The sequence below is a fragment of the Diprion similis genome, chromosome 1 (genome assembly GCF_021155765.1).
Source record: "Diprion similis isolate iyDipSimi1 chromosome 1, iyDipSimi1.1, whole genome shotgun sequence".
NCBI lineage: Eukaryota > Metazoa > Arthropoda > Insecta > Hymenoptera > Diprionidae > Diprion > Diprion similis.
Genome location: NC_060105.1, coordinates 16643974 through 16662320, shown reverse-complemented (window position 1 = coordinate 16662320; position 18347 = coordinate 16643974). Strand labels below are relative to the sequence as shown.

General features: G+C 37.5%; 2 protein-coding genes across 3 annotated transcripts in view; one reads left to right on the top strand and one right to left on the bottom strand.

The window, feature by feature from the left end:
• The window catches only part of LOC124404300 (cholesterol transporter ABCA5-like), a 53302-nt gene that overhangs the window by 18034 nt on the left and 16921 nt on the right, over positions 1-18347 (top strand). For both annotated transcript variants that reach the window (XM_046878331.1, XM_046878340.1), the window contains 3 exons: positions 6365-6483; positions 10099-10272; positions 10490-10671. In XM_046878331.1, the coding sequence (XP_046734287.1) occupies positions 6365-6483; positions 10099-10272; positions 10490-10671 (475 nt within the window). The remainder of the gene's footprint in view (positions 1-6364; positions 6484-10098; positions 10273-10489; positions 10672-18347) is intronic.
• Positions 7877-9925, bottom strand: LOC124404314 (tubulin polyglutamylase complex subunit 2). Its single transcript, XM_046878352.1, has 2 exons — positions 9495-9925; positions 7877-8439 (listed from the first exon to the last, which is right to left on the bottom strand). Exons 1-2 carry the CDS (start codon positions 9736-9738, stop codon positions 7922-7924), a joined length of 762 nt encoding a protein of 253 aa, XP_046734308.1. The 5' UTR covers positions 9739-9925; the 3' UTR covers positions 7877-7921.

Sequence of the window (18347 nt, the reverse complement as noted above, 5' to 3'; positions counted from 1 at the left end):
TAGAATAATGCCGTTTCTCTGATCGTGTTAACCGTAAAACGACAAACTTTTTTTGAACCCCATACTACAAACTGGGGTAAGTATTTACCCCACGCGTTTCTTGATTGTAAAATCATTCCCAGAGCAATAATGGGACGGGTAAGTAGATTAATCCTTTCGTTTTTTTTTTATCAGGAAGAGAATGGCGAAATCAGCTTCATCCAAGTTTCATTGGTGAAAAGTCGATTCGAAGACATACAAAATGATGAAAATCAGCGAAAACCTCATTTTTCAAGGTTCACTTGGGGTGGATATCCACCCCAGTTTTTCGTTCTAGGGTTAATAACAGTTTCCTTACAATTGAAATTCAGTGTCCGTACATCTTTCATTATCACAGGGAGGTGCAATTGAATTTTTTAAACCTTTGCTTAGCCGTGTTTTTGTTTTGAAATCTTTTTCAGCTAACTGTTCGTCCCGTACATCCTGAAACAGTTTTTCCAATCATTTTATAAAACTAAATCATGGAATACGTGAATGTCTTATGCTGCCTTCTCTCTCACTCGTAGTACATCTATGTGATTCACAGCGTTCGTGTTCTTTGTAGTCTGAAAATGTGTAGAATAGAATGGTATACTCGTATAATTGAATTGAGCCTTGTACGGCCGCAGGTATGTCGGCAAGTCGGATTCCTACAAAGTTTAGCTGTATATACAAGTCGCCACGTTCTAATGTAGTGCGACAAATGCTGTGCAGTAACGAATTCGTGTTAGTGTACGTGCTTAATGATGACGTGTTGATGAATTTGAATTGTGATCTGCACTGAAGAGTCAAATTACGTACAATATAATTACATTCTTAGTATACCTAATACAAAATATATGTACAGGGTGACGCATTTAAGTTGGCGAACGCGAATAACTTGAAGATGGAGTAATTTCGAGAAAAAATTTTCACAATCGTACAAAAGTCTTATCATCTTTGAAGCGGGCTCTGATAGCTACAATTATTTTCATGTCAGTGGAGGACTTCAAAGACATAAGAAGCTCAACTTCGTTTTTTCAAATCGATACCCATATTTTCTTCTTTTTTTTTTTAGCTTTTTACCGATTCATATTGTGCGGTTTCACACCACTCTGTTCAACCAATACTCAGTATAACACGAGACCTCGCCAGATTTTTTTCTGTTGGGATATCTCAAAAACAAAAAAGATCATAAAAATGTGCCAACTACACAGGAAAATATGAAAGAATGGATAAAAAATGCTTGCCGAAATATTGAGAGAGATCTTCTGCTACAAAATGCAACAAAAATGGCTTATTCTCTCACATAAAATAGAGGTATCCGTTTGAAAAAACGAATTCGACCTTCAAATGTCCTTGAATTTTCCCACTGACCTGAAAAAAATTACACCCATTAGATCCCGCTACAAAGATGATAAAATTTTTGTCTGAAATATTTTTCTCGGAAACACTTCGGTTTCAAGTTATTCGCGTTTGTCAACTTAAATGCCTCACCCTGTATAAAGAATATATAATAAATTCATCGAATCTTACTCCTGCAGTTTGTTAATTATGACCTGTGTAGAGAAAAGTTCGATAAGGAATTGAAACAATCAACTGCTGTGTGCAAGGAGGTAATAAAATATTCAACAATGCTCATAACTAAGTACCTATGTAACCTATATATATTGAAAACATGCTACGACAATTGGCCTCAACACGTGTGTACTAGAGACGAAAGGGGGGGGGGGGGGGGTACAGCTGTGAGGTCTAAAGTTATACCTCTATTTAGGAGATTTTTATTTTTTATTTAAGGAAAATAAAACACTTTAGAGCAATTTGAGTTCGAAGGCTTTATTATTTCTAGTTTGAAGAACACTTTAGCATTTTTTCACTGAAATTAATAACAAAGTAGTGACATGGTGCATATAAGTAGCGAACGACTCCGGACTCGAGGGCTTTTGCGTTGGCGCATCTTCCGACATCACTGTTTAATTTGTAGCAGGTAAAAGAAATTTTTAGCGTTAAAAACACCTTTTCGGATTCAATCTTATAGCCCAAATGTTAAGAGAACAAAAATTTTCTGTTAAGATTAGATTAGAAGAAGATAAGATTGTAGAAATAATTATACGTAAAAAAAAAATGAGATTGAAAATCAAAAATCCAGTCGTGAGGTTAAATCAATAAACAAGTTTTGAAGATTGTGTCACAATTTCAAGTCAATCAGATAAAAATTGACCGAGGAATTTACGTCACCGGATTGAAAACGTGATCCTTTGCTACATATACGCACCATACTGCCATTTTGTGATTGATTCCAATGAAAAACTTCTGAAATGTTCTTGAAACTATGAATAATAAAACTCTCACACGCTGATTGCTCAATTTCAAGAATTTTTATGTAAAAAAATATCTATTCGATTCCATCAGTTTTTTTTCTCTTCAAAGCTTGTACGTTAAGGTATATTCAGAAATTTTTTTATCAAAATTTATCCACTCCTGGCTTTGTTACAGTGGCCGGTGTAAAACATGTTCCGTACATGTTGGACAGTCGGTTGATCTAAAATAAAAAAATTCCAACGGGATCTTGAAATATAATGTAATGAGCCGTTCGCTACGTACAGTTTTTTTTCTTTATTTTAACGAAACGGTGAAGGTTTTGACTTTAACGTTCGTTTTCCGGACTAAATTTAACACCTTTTTTGTACCACAAAAAAAAAAAAAAAATAATTTAACTAAAAAAAAAAAAAAAAAAACCATACGCAGCGAACGAGACAAAATGTACCAAAACATTGTGTCCAAATTTGGTAAAAATTGGTCGTGTCGTTTTCGAGACATCCTAAACACGGACTCTGAAAACGTAGTTCCGAGATAATCGAGTTTAAAATTCGGTGAATCGGCGACGACTTCGATAATTCTTCGAATTTCATCATGCAATTTATACGCAATATTCTTCATACTTCAAACTTTCAGAAACTAAAATAAAAAAGTACCGAATTTTAACATATCCCACTCGGATATGCCCCCTTAGGGGCAATTCATTGATTACGTAAGGGTCCCAAGGGGGAGGGGAGGGGGGTTAAAGAATCTATACATGACCTTATCTCGGAGTAGGGGGGGGGGGGGGGGGGGGCAAAAGTCATTCTTAAGTAATATTTTACAAATTGGAATGTGCATAATAGAAATTTTCCATTGAGACAAAATGTCCGTACACTGATGTCTCAGGAAACAAAAATCGCATAGAAAATTAGAGGGCAGTTTCAAAAAGTATAAAAAATTCCTATTTAGACATTCCATTACCTATGAGATCTATTTTTTCATTTTCAATATACAATTTCATTTATATATTGTTATTGTGGAAATTTTGATTTCAGAATAATTTTTTTCAATCGTAAATGTGTTCATATTTATACACTTTGAAGCTTATAAATGAAAACTATAGGTGAAGTCTTACGTAAGAAGTGAGAGAGGGAGTCCAAGAAATCTTGTGACTTGACTTTTTTCAGCGGACATCGGGCTGTAAAATGGAAAGTTAGGGACGAAAAAAAAATCCTAGTACCTGCGAGAGCTATTGATGAGTAGAATAACATATCCAAATTTAAGCCCAATCGGTTGGGTAGAAATTTTTTTATTACCCGGACCGACCGTTATTTCGAGAAAAACGCGTTTAAAATTTCAAGAACACATTTAAAAAAATCTTACTTACATAGTTCGATATTTCGAAATTCGTCTAAATTTTTTGCAATTTACTCTCAATATATTTTACTTTCGAAATAAGTAAGCAAAAAATAATCGATTCTTCCAACCCAAGTTATCAGACTACTACCTTGAAGTTTCGAGTGGGGTTTTGCTATTGTTGTAAAGATAAAGAGTAGATGAAAATTTTCAAATTTACTTTTAGTCATTAACTCCATGGCCCTCTTCAGTAATGGCAATTTCGTAATAGTACGAGAGCCAGTTACCAAAACCATGTCTCATCCCAACAAGGATGAAACCACATATAATCGAAAGTTTAGATGAGCCTAAACGCGTCTAGGGAGCAGTAACCTTCAGAACCCTTGCACAGTTGCGGGGGGTGATTTCTGCTGTGAAAAAAAGCCAGATGTCATCATCACAATATGTCTGATTTTGAAACTGTACATAGTTTTTGTTATTTGATTACCAAAAATATTGTTCTCAGACATTTCGCAACTTGCGTTTGACCTGAGCGCATTTTCGAAAACGTCATAAAATTTAGCCGACTTGTATCATAGCAATTAGCTTCAAATTTGTTGCAAATCCTTTGCATGGCTACTGAGATTACCAAAATACTATTTTCAGACATAAAATTCTTTGAAAGAGTGTTTAAACCGAGCATAGAATGCATATGAGGCATTCAAGCCAAACCATTGACTGCTGGACCTTGTATTTTTAAATTTGCTAATATTTTTTTCTCATTTTGAGCTCATGACAAGGAGCTCACCTGATTTTTATCAAATTCTCTTTTAAAAAAATGCACCCGTAAGGATTGTTTGGAAAAAGGTTCAATTTTTTTTTCGTTTATCTATAACTTTCTGAAAAATAAAGCGATTCGAAAAAATGAGGGGGTCAAAATTTTTGTTTTGAAATACTCTTTCGTTTAAGGTTATTTTTTAAATAATTCATGTTTCAATTCAATCAGTTTTTTCAATTTTAAGCATAAGATCACATTTTTTTTATCGATTGTCTCCTTCGATCTTTTTTTTTTTTTCTCTTATGTCAAACTGTTATTTATTTGAAGAATTTCAATCCTAGTTTTATAGTGGGCAATTCTCTAAATCTATAACAGTGAAAAAAATCAAAAAAAATTTTCGAGACAACTTTTTTGGCATGCTCCAGAAAGCTCACATTGGCCTCAAAATAAGTAAATACATAAAATTTACGATAATTTGGAAAAAAACAACAACAGCATTTTTTGGCCAAATTTTTTAGGGAAGCCGTCTTGCCCCACCCTCCCCTATATGATCTTTCTTTTACTTCATTTCGGGTTGAAGTTTCTTGGAAATTAAACTTGATTTAAAATTTCACATTTCGTTAACGTTATTGTAGTTGAGAATCGTTGGTCTAATTTAAGTGAAAATATTCCAGTATCTTATTTCTCGCTCAAAGGGTTTGAAGGGTAAAATTAGCATTTAATCTTATCAGTCAAGATTTCTATGTAAAATTTTCAATGTGACAGGCATATATGTCGTTCTAAGGAGGGCCATTATTTGGGGCAAAACGTTAACAAAACTTGATATTTTAAACCGACTCTATTTTCAAAAACTCTTGAACCTTATACAAAAGTTTTGTTTTGCTTTGAATTCAGATGAACGCAAGTTTTTTTCAGATAATTTTGCCAGTTTTGAATATTTTGCTATTATTTTTTTTCTAATTCTTCAACTGCAATGAAAAAAGGCTTATAAACATAAATATTATGCATTTCTGCGAAGGAATCCCAAGATACACTTGTTTCAACCCCAGTACCAACTTATGCCCATAACGATAAACCAAAATTCGAAAAAAAGTCCGATTTGAAGATAATAAATCCGCATTAAATTCGAAAGTCTTACACTCAATGGTTTCGTGACAGCTATGCCATCAAGCACCGGGACTAAAAAATGTCTGTATGAGCTGTACAATTAGTGGAACAGAGCTATAGACGGACCAAATTTCAACCCGCTCTTAAATCTTGCTCTTACAATAAAGTCCCTTGAGAAATAAAACTCCGTGTATGCGATACTGACAGCGAAAGGATAGATTAAATTTCATCAGGTACAACCCAGACAGCATAAAACTTGAACTCGTCGAAAAGATGTCTAAAGGATGTCTTACGCGTCATTTTCTGGCGCCTAAAAGAAATCTTTGTGTCCGAAAGTTATCTTCATTCCTAAAAGATGTGCTTGGTGCCTCATAGACAACAGAAAATTGTGCATAAGACATCCTTTATACATCTTTTTGACGACTTCAAGTTTTGTGCTGTCTGGGAAACGATTGGAAGAATCCTTCATAACAAGATGGAGTCCAAATGTAATAGTAATTTATTTAAAAAAAAAATAAACGTTTCAGAAGTTTCACGGCAAAAGTAATCAGGGACTAGATCCCATCTAGATCCGCTTGAGGAAAATAGTCAGAAAAGCACGCAAATTGCGTACGTTAACGAAACAGAAAGTGAGTGTAAATGAAGCACCGGCGGTCGTTTAACCGCTGGAAATCAACACGCGGTGCAAGTTGACGGGAAATTTATCCAATATCAGCAGACTCATTTGTAGCATACTTCGGTACCTCGAGTAGTCTAGTTCGTCTACAGCTATAGCTCTGCTTTTCAGTTGCTTTCTTTCCTTATTTTTGCATCATGATTAAAATATTTTTCGTTTCGTTGTTGCAGACGTCGACACAAAGGTCAAGCTGAGGATGGGATCCTTCGGGGTGTACATGTCTCAGCTACGGGCAATGCTCGTGCGGAATCTCCTCTTGAAGAAACGAGATAAGCGAAAAACAACGGCGGTACGTATCACATCTGATACCGATTTAAACTTTATTTTGTTTGGGTTTCAAACGCACCATTTTCTCATTGTCCAATCATTAGTCTATGTAATGATTTGCTTTATTTTTTATGAAACAGAGTTACCTAGCGGATAGCCTGCAAATGCGTCTCATTGTATAGAGAGGAAGAAACCATTTAAAAATTGTGGTAAATTTTTACGCCCCATAAATAATTTTCACATAAAGTAGTCGTTGCAGGCGTCACGAAACTATATTATCAAACCATCGGACTTTCATTTGTACCACTGTCTGGTACAATCGGTCATCGTTAGCATATGAATATTGGCTTCTTTTTATACATACAAAGTGAAACATACTGTGTAGAGGCATCTAACGTTGATGTTCCTCAAACGCGGGATCGATACTCCACCTACGTTCACGAGAGGTCGTTATACGATTCGTAAACTGACGGTAATCATTTTGCCGATTATCAATATTAGAAGAGTAATGCTAATGTGCAGTGAAAAGTATTGATCCTGGTAGGTAGAATAGCAATTGTATCGTTCCAGACACTGTTAATGGACGTCTATTTATCGATCAGGATTACCATGATGAGTATATTTTTTTTGGTTCACATAAAGCAGCAACAGAGCTACAGGCGCTCTTCAAGCCTACAAAAAACATTCCACAAGAAAAGTATGAAACTCGTATAGTTAGATAGTGAGACAACTCGCATTAGTTAGATAGTGAGACTAATCACATTGTAATGCCGCTAACTGTATTTCATGTATTTCATTTTTTACTTCGTACGTAACGAAATATGTTCCTGTAATCCATTTTTTAGGAAAGCTTTTCTGCTATGAATACCATAGCCACTTAAAATAACACAACACCTTTAAAAGTGGATAAGAAGTGTGAATTTCCATCAAGAATCCAAGCAGTTGTTACGTATCTAGTGAGAGCTCTAAATAAACGAGAAGCTGCAATAAAGATGACCGTGCATTTCTACGCTTTGACCATTTAAAAACCAGAATTTATCCGTCAAAATTGAATTCCAGATAAGTATCATACAAACCGGAATCCGCAATTCCATCCCAGTGAGAGAAGCAACAAGATTGTATATTTCTACTCGAGGATATTTCTCTCTGTGAACCAAGGTGCCAAGTCAGCGCGTGTCCATAGTTTGCCAATTTATTGAGAAAGTTTTTCCACCAAGTCTCGTGCCAATTAGGCCAAGGAATTCTGTCAGAAAAGAAATATCGAAAGACCGCATCGGCGACTGCACGCCACCCAAGGCCCTACCTTTGTCCAATTTCAATGGGAATAGAAACCGACAGGCAAGTGTACAAACGCGGATGCGGGGGTTGAAAAAAGTGAGAAAAAGGGATCAGAGACAACACAGAGAGAGTCAGTCTCGTCGATGACGCTCAACTTTATTCGGAAGGACGAGGAAGGTCGACTACTTCTTTCGGGCGTTCCGCTGCTTGCTCTCCTTGCTCTTAAATATCGCGGGGTCGATTGCGTTGGACGAACCCTCGTTCCACAGCGTTCGCGAGACGGACTGGGAAGGCTTGACGGTAGTTGGCAGGAGATTCGGCCCGACGAGAAGATATATCTGCTCCACCCAGGTGGGCATGGGCAGACCCGTTGCACAGTACTGCCAGAGCGGAAGACCTAGGTGGATCAGGAGCATTCGGAAGTACTTGGTGAAACCGTCGGCGAGGCGAAGCCAGCGCGAAGACTCTTCGTGGTGGAGCCAGATCCCCGGATCTTCTTCTGGGTTGACATAGGCGAGGTACACTTTGCTGTTCCCACAGTGGCCTAGCTCAAAGAGTCTGCAACGCGGGCTCAACGACGGAAGATCGGGGTTTTCGGCGAGGCTGGCTTCCGCTTCGGATTGCTGCTCTTTCGTGCCCACGAACCGCTTCAGCTCTCCTAAGCTTCCGACTTCTAGGCGTCCCAGGGGGAATTCTTCCCCTGCAGTCAATAAACGGAAGTTAAAGATAATGAGATCAGACCTGACGTCTAGTCTGTGCTGACGAATAATTATTCAGACTACATATTCTGACTACAGTAACAGATAGTGTATATGTGTAAATATTGAGGAGGTTAGGTCATCAGAAATCGATTCTTTTCAATGATTTTGTTACGAAACAGTATTACATTGAGTATTCGTCAAGTTATCATATTCGTAAACTAAGACTATTTAAAAAAAAATGCTAAATCAGAGAATACTATAACTTTGAAGAAAAGCTTAGGTACCAATGCTTGATCAAAAACGTTAAGGTCCGTTGGAGTTCAGTGGATTACCCTATATCTTCAAAATTTATTCAGTTGCGGCGAGGGTTAATCTGACCAATGATTAGAACTGACAATGAATACTCAAAAACTTCATAAAAAATATTTCAGGAACAAAAAACCATTATTTTGTTCAAAATAACATCGAGTCCGTTCCTCTTATCTGTACCCGTCCTATACTTACATACTTAGGTCTAAGCTCATTCTGTAGCTAAAGCTGTATTGGCGTATGCTCACCGCCTTCCTCTCCCTGTGGTTTGGTTGTGAATTTTACATGCGACTAAGTCGATCAGAATTAACTCAACGAAATAATTAAACGTGCACCATGCTGAAGATACAACGCCTGCAGCACCAACAAACGCGGTACGAAGCAAAGAGTCGTGCAGGCAATCTTAATATTTTGCACACGTGTACCACGTAAATGAATTTGAATCATTTACTTCTCGAAATAAATAGTTGAAATTAGGGACGTCATATGTAATCCGGAGATGGGTTGGGAAACGTTTTACTCTTTATTCAGCTGCAATCGCTCTTTCAGGGAATTTGGATATTCTACAGTCTTTTGGATGGATATCGAATGACTCAAAGGTCGATCGCGGTTTATTCGTGATTGGCAACCCCCGACCTTTTCTCCTCCTTTTCATCGAATAAAGAAGTGGCTGCAATTACTTATCACCCGAGATCCAGCACTCTTGGCGCAGTCAATTGATCACATCAAAGAGCGAAGGTCTCACCTGATATTTCGAGAGACCAAGTGAGCAGGAACCCGTCAATGGACGCGTAAAAGTTTCTCAGGTCGTCGGGCATAACGCAGCAATGCCTCTGTTCCCAGCTCACCAGAGCATTCCTATCGCACCCTGGCCGCCTGTCGACCTGGACATTCTTCACGCACGGGGTGCCCTCCAAAATCTTGACGATCCCCAGTGTTAGGTTCTCGTAGAACGAGTCCTCCGTCACGATGTCTACAAAGAACGACATCACTCCCTCCGCCCTTCGCGCCGTCACACCATTGCACAAATGTGATCCGAGAGCTTAAACTCTCCGCAAAGCCGGGGCTTCTTCGGTGCGAAGCGTCAAACTGGGGAGCGGAAAATCGGAGTGAAGAGAGCCGGATGCCGCTTGTTGACTACCATAGCAACCTCAACGCTTCGTGACAACGAAGCCCCGCTTTGCCACAGAGAGCTTTGCCGTTGAAGGATAATACTATAATACCAATTTTCTCTCGTTCCTCATGTCAGCTTGCACCGAAGCTCGCAGACTTGCGATTTCAGCACATTTTTCTTCGGATTTCTGTCGTATTTCATCCATTTTCTATACATATACACTTTTCATTTACAGGAGATCATTCTGCCGCTCTACACCCTTGGAATACTGATTATCGTCAAGGTCTTGATACCCAACCCAAATTATCCAGCAATGACTACGCCGCGAGTGAATGGTGGCGTGTTCGACGACTTCAGCCAAACGCAAAACCACACGATCGCAGTGGTTCCCAACACTACCGAGACCCTTGTAAGTTATCAGCGAAAGGATCAATAGCGACTTGCGACTCCACTGTCGCTCAAGATTTTTCACCCTCCGCCCTTAGTTATTCAAAGTAGTTTTTCTAAGCTCAGCCAAACTTCGGTCTCTTCACTCGCGACATGCTTTCGCATAATATTTCCCATCCTACACTCACCGCTCACGCGAGGTCAACATCAGGCACTGAGGTCGAACATCTATTTTCCAGACTTTTCTCAACTCCATGAACACTTTGTGGATGTCCATGTGGGATACTCCGGTGAAGATCCCTCTGAACTTCATGATCTTCGACACGGAAGACGACCTCCAGGCTGCCTATTGGCGTGACCCTTCTAGCGTACCATTGGCCGTCATTTTCGAAAACCCTTTGCCGGTGTCGGACCGCCTGGAGTAAGTTTAATCGAGCCAAATTTTGCCTATCACAGTTCACTGTAAAGCTAACAACAAAGGCAACCATCTGCAACAATGTCTGACAGGGTGAGGCCGAATAAAAAAAAAGAATTTGTACACGTTTTTGCGCGGAAATAAAGAGACTCGTATTCCGGCGATTCACTTTAACGGGCATTCTTTAGCGAGAACAAAATATTGAAAGTCTATTTTCAATATCTTTTGGAAAGGTTCCATTTTCCTGAGAATCTGCTCAAAACGTACTCTCAGATTTCATTGAATATTTATGTTTCATAGGTATTGATGAGAAAAAAATTAAAATCATCTTTTGTTCGAATTCCCAGAAAAACAGATTGTTCTTCAGAAGATGTCGATAATAGATTTTCAATATCTTTGTTACCACTCTAACATCAAAATCACGACTTCGTCGAAATGTCTTTGCTCTCGTGATAAAAATTACGGGTCGAAACTCGTACGGTTAAGGTTTTTTAACTCACGTGTTACATACGTAAACCTCGCGCCTCGTCAAAAAACGGTATCCATACCCGTTACGAAATGTGCTATTGTATAGGCACACGTTTCTATGATGCTAGAGTGAGTCTGCGAATGCGCATACGCGGGATGCAAAAAAGACTACTTTTAACGACAACCCTTTAAGTCTGCTAGGCGGCGCTGGTAGACCGACTCACTCTGCTTGCTTGGTGAGTTCCAGTTGATCTGTAAAACAACCGCACTTCGTAAGGATCGTAAGAATGGTAAGGATTAAAAGGTAAGGATGAGATCCCCCACCGCCCGAGGAATCAGCAGATTTCCAACGCTCCTAGCGGAATCATGTTCCGCTGCGTCACTTTAGGTGCCAATTGGCTTACAGGCATTTAGATAGGACGTGGAGGGCTGTGCTTCTAACTACTAGGAGTTAAGAGCAGTCTTTTCTGTACTGCGCGCATACGCTATCGCAAACAAAACTGACATTACGCGACCCTAACCTCAATTTCATGCTTCGTGAGAAAACGCAATAACCTACTCTTGTTATAGAAAGATTCATGTGCAACAAGGAGGCAACGGTCTTTTCGTCTGTACTATATTACTGTATTAATATGCTATGCGTCTCTAAAGGCTAGGTTACACAGCGCGTGGATCGGCGAGCTTTGCTCGTGATCAAGAATGCGAAACTGTTAATTTAAAAATAATGCATTATTCAATATCAAAATAATATGTGATACATCGAAATCAGGATTTTTAATTACTTGAATAATTGACAATGGATTATAATACAATTGATAATTACCCAAATGTTCAATAATTGATTCGAATTGCACTAACCATCACTAAAGTAATGAATCATTGATTTAAATTGCACTAACTATTCACCAAAGTAACGAGTAACTGATTCGAATTGCATTAACCATTACCAAAGTAATGAGTAATGGATTCGGATCGCATTGAGGGTGTGCCCTGGTCGATTTCGATATTGACGTATAACCTTTGCATTTCGGAGTCCACGTATCACAAATACAAAAAGGGGCTAACAGCCCCATTCCAAAAGCAATCCTGAACAAAAACACTTCAATGCATTTTTGTTTGACGCAGAAATGAAGAAATGGCATGAATTCGACGAATTTACTATTGCAATTTCGTAGAATCTATACTATTTCTTTATTTCTGCGACAAATCAAAATGCATTCGAGTGTTTTTGTTCGGCTTTTAGGCGGCTTTGAGGCCTCTTATCTTGTTTGAGATACGTCGACTTCGATATTTGGAGATATATAAGTCAAGGTCGACATCGACCAGGGCACTCCCTTAACCGTCACCAAACTAATGAGTCATGGATTCGAATTGCAATAATCATTACCAAAATAATGGGCTATAATTATTGTGACAGTATATTTATGGATTCCCCTTGCAATAATCATCACTGCAGTAATAGGTTTGAGTAAACGATAGTCGTATTTTTCTATTATTTTTTTAAATAATTTAGTAAGCATGTCATTACGGCAAGTATCTTTTATTTTACTCGGTTTTTTATCAAAAATTTATAAACGAAATGGCATTTTGTGGCTACACAGCAGAAGGGCCCAACTTTTATTTTATTTGAAAAATCATAAATAGTTTGCTAATGAATCGAATTAATTTATTTCTACTTAGAATATATAAAATATCATGGATTAATTGACTACATCGACAGATTAAGAAATATAAAATTTTCAAAAGACAATATCGAAGATTACTACTTATAATTCATTTTAATCTGCCTCTTATTAGGCAAGGTCTTATTATTTCCTTAAAAGTACCTATATAACTGTGGACGTCAGAGTAACGACTGGAACATCCCAAATAAATCATACTGAGTATGCTCAGCTTTGCAGTTAAATAATTTTCAAATAACCGTATTATTGATAACTATGATTCATCAATTATTCAAATTATGCCACATTTTATCACTATATTAACTATCAAAGTAATGTATAATGGGGAAAATTACATTACTCATTGAATGTGTAATGAGTAATGCAGTGATGTCCATTATTAATTACTGAAATAGTGCACAATAGGGAGAATTTGCATTATTCATTGAATGTGTAAAGAATAATGCAGCGACGTCCCAATATAAATAGGCAAAAAAATGCACAGTGACCAAGGAATAGACTAATCATTGAAAAATTAGCGAATAATTAAATGGATAATGCATTAATGAAACAGTGCATTTTTCACAACTCTTTGTTGAGCCAAGCTCGTCGAACCACGTGCCGTGTAATCCGGTCTTAATGCGGTGTAGCAGTGCCACCCTTACCGACCGAGCGAACTCATCCGTTTTCTTCCTATATTAAATAAACAAACGAACGGAATGGGTTGAAATTTTGACAGTACACAGCTCTTTTTTTAGCGAAATCAAAGAAGGTTACTCATATCCAGAAAATCGTCAAAAAAATGTGTGGTTTTTTTTACACGTGTCGCTAGTCCCACATCTCCCGCATTTCAGGGGCAAAAAGTGCATATTTCAGGGACTTTCTGCCAGAGCGAAAAGAATGAGAAGTTCAATGAGCCATCGTGAGACTGTTTTGATGCAATATGGACGAAAACCAGTGATTACAATAATTTATTAAATAAAAGGTTCTCTCGCGATCAGAACGGCGCACGGCCGAAGGTTCCGACCAAGGAATGTAATCATTTCAACCCATTCCGTTCGTTTGTCCATTCAATATAGGAAGAAAACGGATGAGTTCGCTCGGTCGGTAAGGGTAGGACTGCTACATCGCGTTAACGAATGCTCATTTCAGCGAATCGCCGATATACGGGTCTCTTTATTTCGGCCCAAGAGTGTGTCAAATTCTATTTCGATAAAATTTCTCTATCCTATTGCACGGCCACTCCTTGTGAGAAGCAAAAGCTGATGAAAAATTAACGAATCCTAGCGTGGAAAGAAAGGATCGAGGCGCATGGATGGAAGGCAAGGTCAAGGCTTTGCGGCGCCTGCCAACAACTCGTCTACCTACCTACCTATGTAGTTCCCGCAATGTTAACGCGTGCGACGACATTGCGGTCTATTCTCGTTTTTGCCCCACGTGCTTAGCGCATACCGCGTCGCCACATCTACATATGTTAAAATAGCAGTAATGAACTCGCGAGGTATTCAGATTCCCTTGACGTATAAATAACCGAGCTTGTAATTTCGCGGGTGTAACGTATCTCCGGTTATATTGACGCAATAATAATAACATCCCTCTGCATTCCTGATCGAACTCTATTCAACTATCGGTGCGCCGTTTGATTAACTTTACGTCGCCCTACAAAGCGATTCCTGTTATTCATTACAGCTATAGAAAGCACTCCTGGTGCACCCTGGAATGCCCTGTAACTTAATAGCTCGGCTAGTCATTTCGCCTCGATATCTCGATCAGGGTCAAATTGCTCGACGTGTCGCTAGACTCGAGTAGAATTTTATTTACAAATATTGGGATTAAAATTAAGAAGAACCCCAACGCAGCGCAGATCCCACTGCATTGATTTTGTTGAAACTTCACGGGAGATTGCAGAGGTTAAAAGTAACTCCCCCCCCCACCCTCCCTAACGTGGGGTAAACGGTCAACGGTTCACGGTTCACGAGTAATACGGGGTGTCTATTTGTAATTAATCCACTGTGATGTGTACCGAAAAATTGAATCAAACAACTATTTCACTGATTTCACAAGGAGCATCAGGTGCAGAACTGTCTGAGATATTTCTACGATTTTGTTTCTTGAGAGTTCTCCGAGAGCTGTAAGATTGATTGCGAGTATACAAAATAATGGCAAGCATTTTCGTTACCTTATTCCTCGGTTATAGTATTTTCTATTTTACTACAAATTTATCAACCAGTTGAAATGAAGCCTTTTTTTATGTCTTTAAACAAAAAAGTACTCTTTTACGGTAAGTAACTCGTTCTTCGTTCTCAATAAAAGACTAAATTGAATAAAATCAAACTAACCACTGGCAAATTACCGAAGCCTTTCACTGCGATTTATTTTAGAGTCCCCGAAAACGAGAATCAGGACAGTCGATGCTTCGGTTACACGACAAATACGGGCGGATTTTCAAATGATGAAATTGTTCAATTCACGATGAATATCAACATATTTACAGTATTCAATCAACATTATCGAAAACATAAAATTGTAAGGTATATTGTTCAAGAGTCTGAGGGTAATAGAATCAGTCTGAAATATGTACTTTATTTCAATTTACATGTATTCAATAATAAATGAAAACATAACTTACAATTATACCATTGTGACTACATTGAATAAGACCGCTTTTTACCGCTAAATGGCATCCATGTATCCTCACTGATCTTCTTTATTCGATCAATGATTCGGTGGATTCAAATAAAATGTAATAAAATTTATTACGAATACCAAAAAGAAAAACCAGTTTAGTGTCCCCCTCGAATTCGTCGCAACTAGCGTATGTTGCAGAACATTAAAAACTACAGGGGAGGGTGGGGCAAAGTGGGCCCCTTAAGAAAATAATTCCTAAAATCAGAATAAAACGTTTAGTTTTCATATGATTTCCGAATAATTCATATTTAATAAAAAGTTGAGGTGTTTATTTTCAGCCCTTGTTATTTCGAAAATTTCAGAGAGCCCACTTTGTCCCCAAATTTTTTGAGGTATCAAAAAAGGAGCCCACTTTGCCCCCCCCCCCCCCCCCCCCCAGGCGCGTAATTTTTTTATTCGCCGGAAAATGGTTTAACCCTAATGGTGATGCAACGCAAAATAGGGCGTAATTTCAACTAGTTGATATATTTGTGGTAGAATATAAAATACTGTAACCATTGATAACGGCAACGATAAGGCTTACCATTATATTGTATACGGGGTATTCCATGCCAACTCGACCAGTGTTAAACCCCGACTATCTCAAAATCATTCTATATTTTTTTCTAACATTCAACTCGGTAAAAAACGTGACCTGATTTTTTTTCAAATTTTTTTATTGAACCATTCATTTTTTATAAATATTTGAAGTCGATTGCGAAAGCCCATTTTTTTAAATCTGAAAAAATTCTCAAAAATCCAGTGAGTGACACAAAACACCCCGCGTTATGGAAAGCATGGGTCGGATTTTTTTTTCTATTTTTTTTTTATCACCTATTTGGGAATTTGGAAATTTTTAAGCCCAAAATTAACACAGGATCAAATCGTATGCGTCAAATAAGGGTCAATTTGCTTGGGAATGTTCGATTTTACCAATTCGATGATGCGCCACTCTAGTTAGTAAAGATAATTTTGGGTTTAAAAATTTTTGAATTCCGAATGAGGTGATAAAAACTAGAAAAAAACTCGGCCCATATTTTCCTTAACGGTGGTATGTTGTGTCATTCACTGGTTTTTTGAGAATATTTCAGATTTTTAAAATTCGGCTTCAAATATTTATAAACAATAAATGCTTAAATAAAAAAATTCGAAAAAAAAGCAAAGATTTTTAGATGGTCAGGGCTTACCACTGGTCGAGTTGGCGTGGAATACCCCATACTCACAATCAATCTTACAGCTCTCGGAGAACTCTCGAGAAACAAAATGGGAGAAGTATTTTAGAGGTGACTGATCCGCCTGAGGTGGAACGGCCGTTTCATACTTTTGAGTTTGTGCCAAATTTGCGTCCGCGTGTTGCAGATGCGCAACTTTTGTAATGCCTTAAAATAAACTTCGGGAAAAGGAAGAATAAACTTCCTTTTCCTACCGCAATTCTTCGCACCGTACTCCGTCAGCAAATTCGATTCCGTACATCGCAGGAGCTGTTTTATTCTTATATTTTACGCATATGACGTTTTGACCGTTAAGTAATTAATCGATCGATTGCTCAGGTAATTTACCACACAAAGTAAAGTTTTTATAACCTACAGTCGTCGGTACGCTAAAATGTTATCCTGGAATATGGATGTTACTTATCGTGATTAGTGAAATGAAACACGAACAACCGGTAAATTAATTCGCACCCGAATATTCAATAATAATATTTTTGGTCAAAAAATGATGAACAATAGGATTTATCTAGTGGGGTTCACAGAATCCTAATTAATCCCACAGGAAAAAAGCTTTCATGAACTTAGTTGGTCACTGACGGTGAAAACTTTTTGGAACTGTTAGGAGAATTTTATCCCTAATAAACAAACTTCCAAGAATGTAAATCTTGCAAGTTGCTAAAAGAGTGCAGACTAGGGTAGTTCATTTTGAACTTGCATTTTTTTCGCCTCCCGCCTGAAAATTACGTGCTTAATTCAGAAAAAAAATCTTAAACCGCAGAGCATAGAAAAATATTTAGAGGTGGTTAGCGAAGGTCAAGAGAGAGAAAAATGTTAATAATTGCTGTAAATGAGTCAATCGTCGTGTAATAAATTTTTTTGTTTTGTCTTCCAGGCTACAAAACGATGCCTAATAGTCAGATCGAAATTCTTCTGAAAAACCATGCTATAAACAGCTTAATTGAAATATCAATAGGGATAAATTGATTTTAGCGATTTCTTATTTTTTGTGTAGAAATTGAATTTTATTCTTGTTCCCCATCAAAGTAAGTGCTGCAAAATACTTAAAAAAAGATTTTCCTGAAAGATGGGTACTTACAAAAAATATTTAGAGTTCGCTACCAATTAGTGAAACATTTTTTATTTATTTTTATGTGTCCACCTTACGGACTTATAGGTATGTACATAGTATAAAAAGTTTTTCTTACCGAAAGAGAAGTATCACATCACCTTAATGTCCCCATTTCGTTTTCAGTATTGATTTTTATGAACAATGATTAATTGAACCACAATACGGAAAAATTGAAGTAATATAATAAATTGTACAATTTTATTTCTTTCATATCGTGGTTCAATTAATCATTGTTGATAAAAATCAGAGTTGAAAACAAAATGGGCACACTTTTTTGGCAACAAAAAATTGAACAAAAACGAGAACAACATTCGAATACAAAACTTGAAATTTTCTTTGCACAATTAAAGATAAAAACATGACGTTTTGACTTGAGGCGGTGTATCAAGGTTTGAAAGAGTTTTTTTTCTTAAAGTAAAGATTATTATTTTTGCTACAGAATTACATTCATTTAGTTGTGAAGTTGGAAAATTGAGAAAAAAAATTCTGTTACGACGAAAACTCACAATGAGCAGTTGAAATTTACAAGGTCTTCACACAAATTGC

Bases quoted from the DNA above. Each gene is read 5' to 3' on its own strand.
- LOC124404314 (XM_046878352.1), bottom strand. From the start codon at position 9,738: ATGTCGTTCTTTGTAGACATCGTGACGGAGGACTCGTTCTACGAGAAC. The intron at 8,440-9,494 runs GTGAGACCTTCG...TATTGACTGCAG, and splicing joins TTGGTCTCTCGAAATATCAG to GGGAAGAATTCCCCCTGGGA.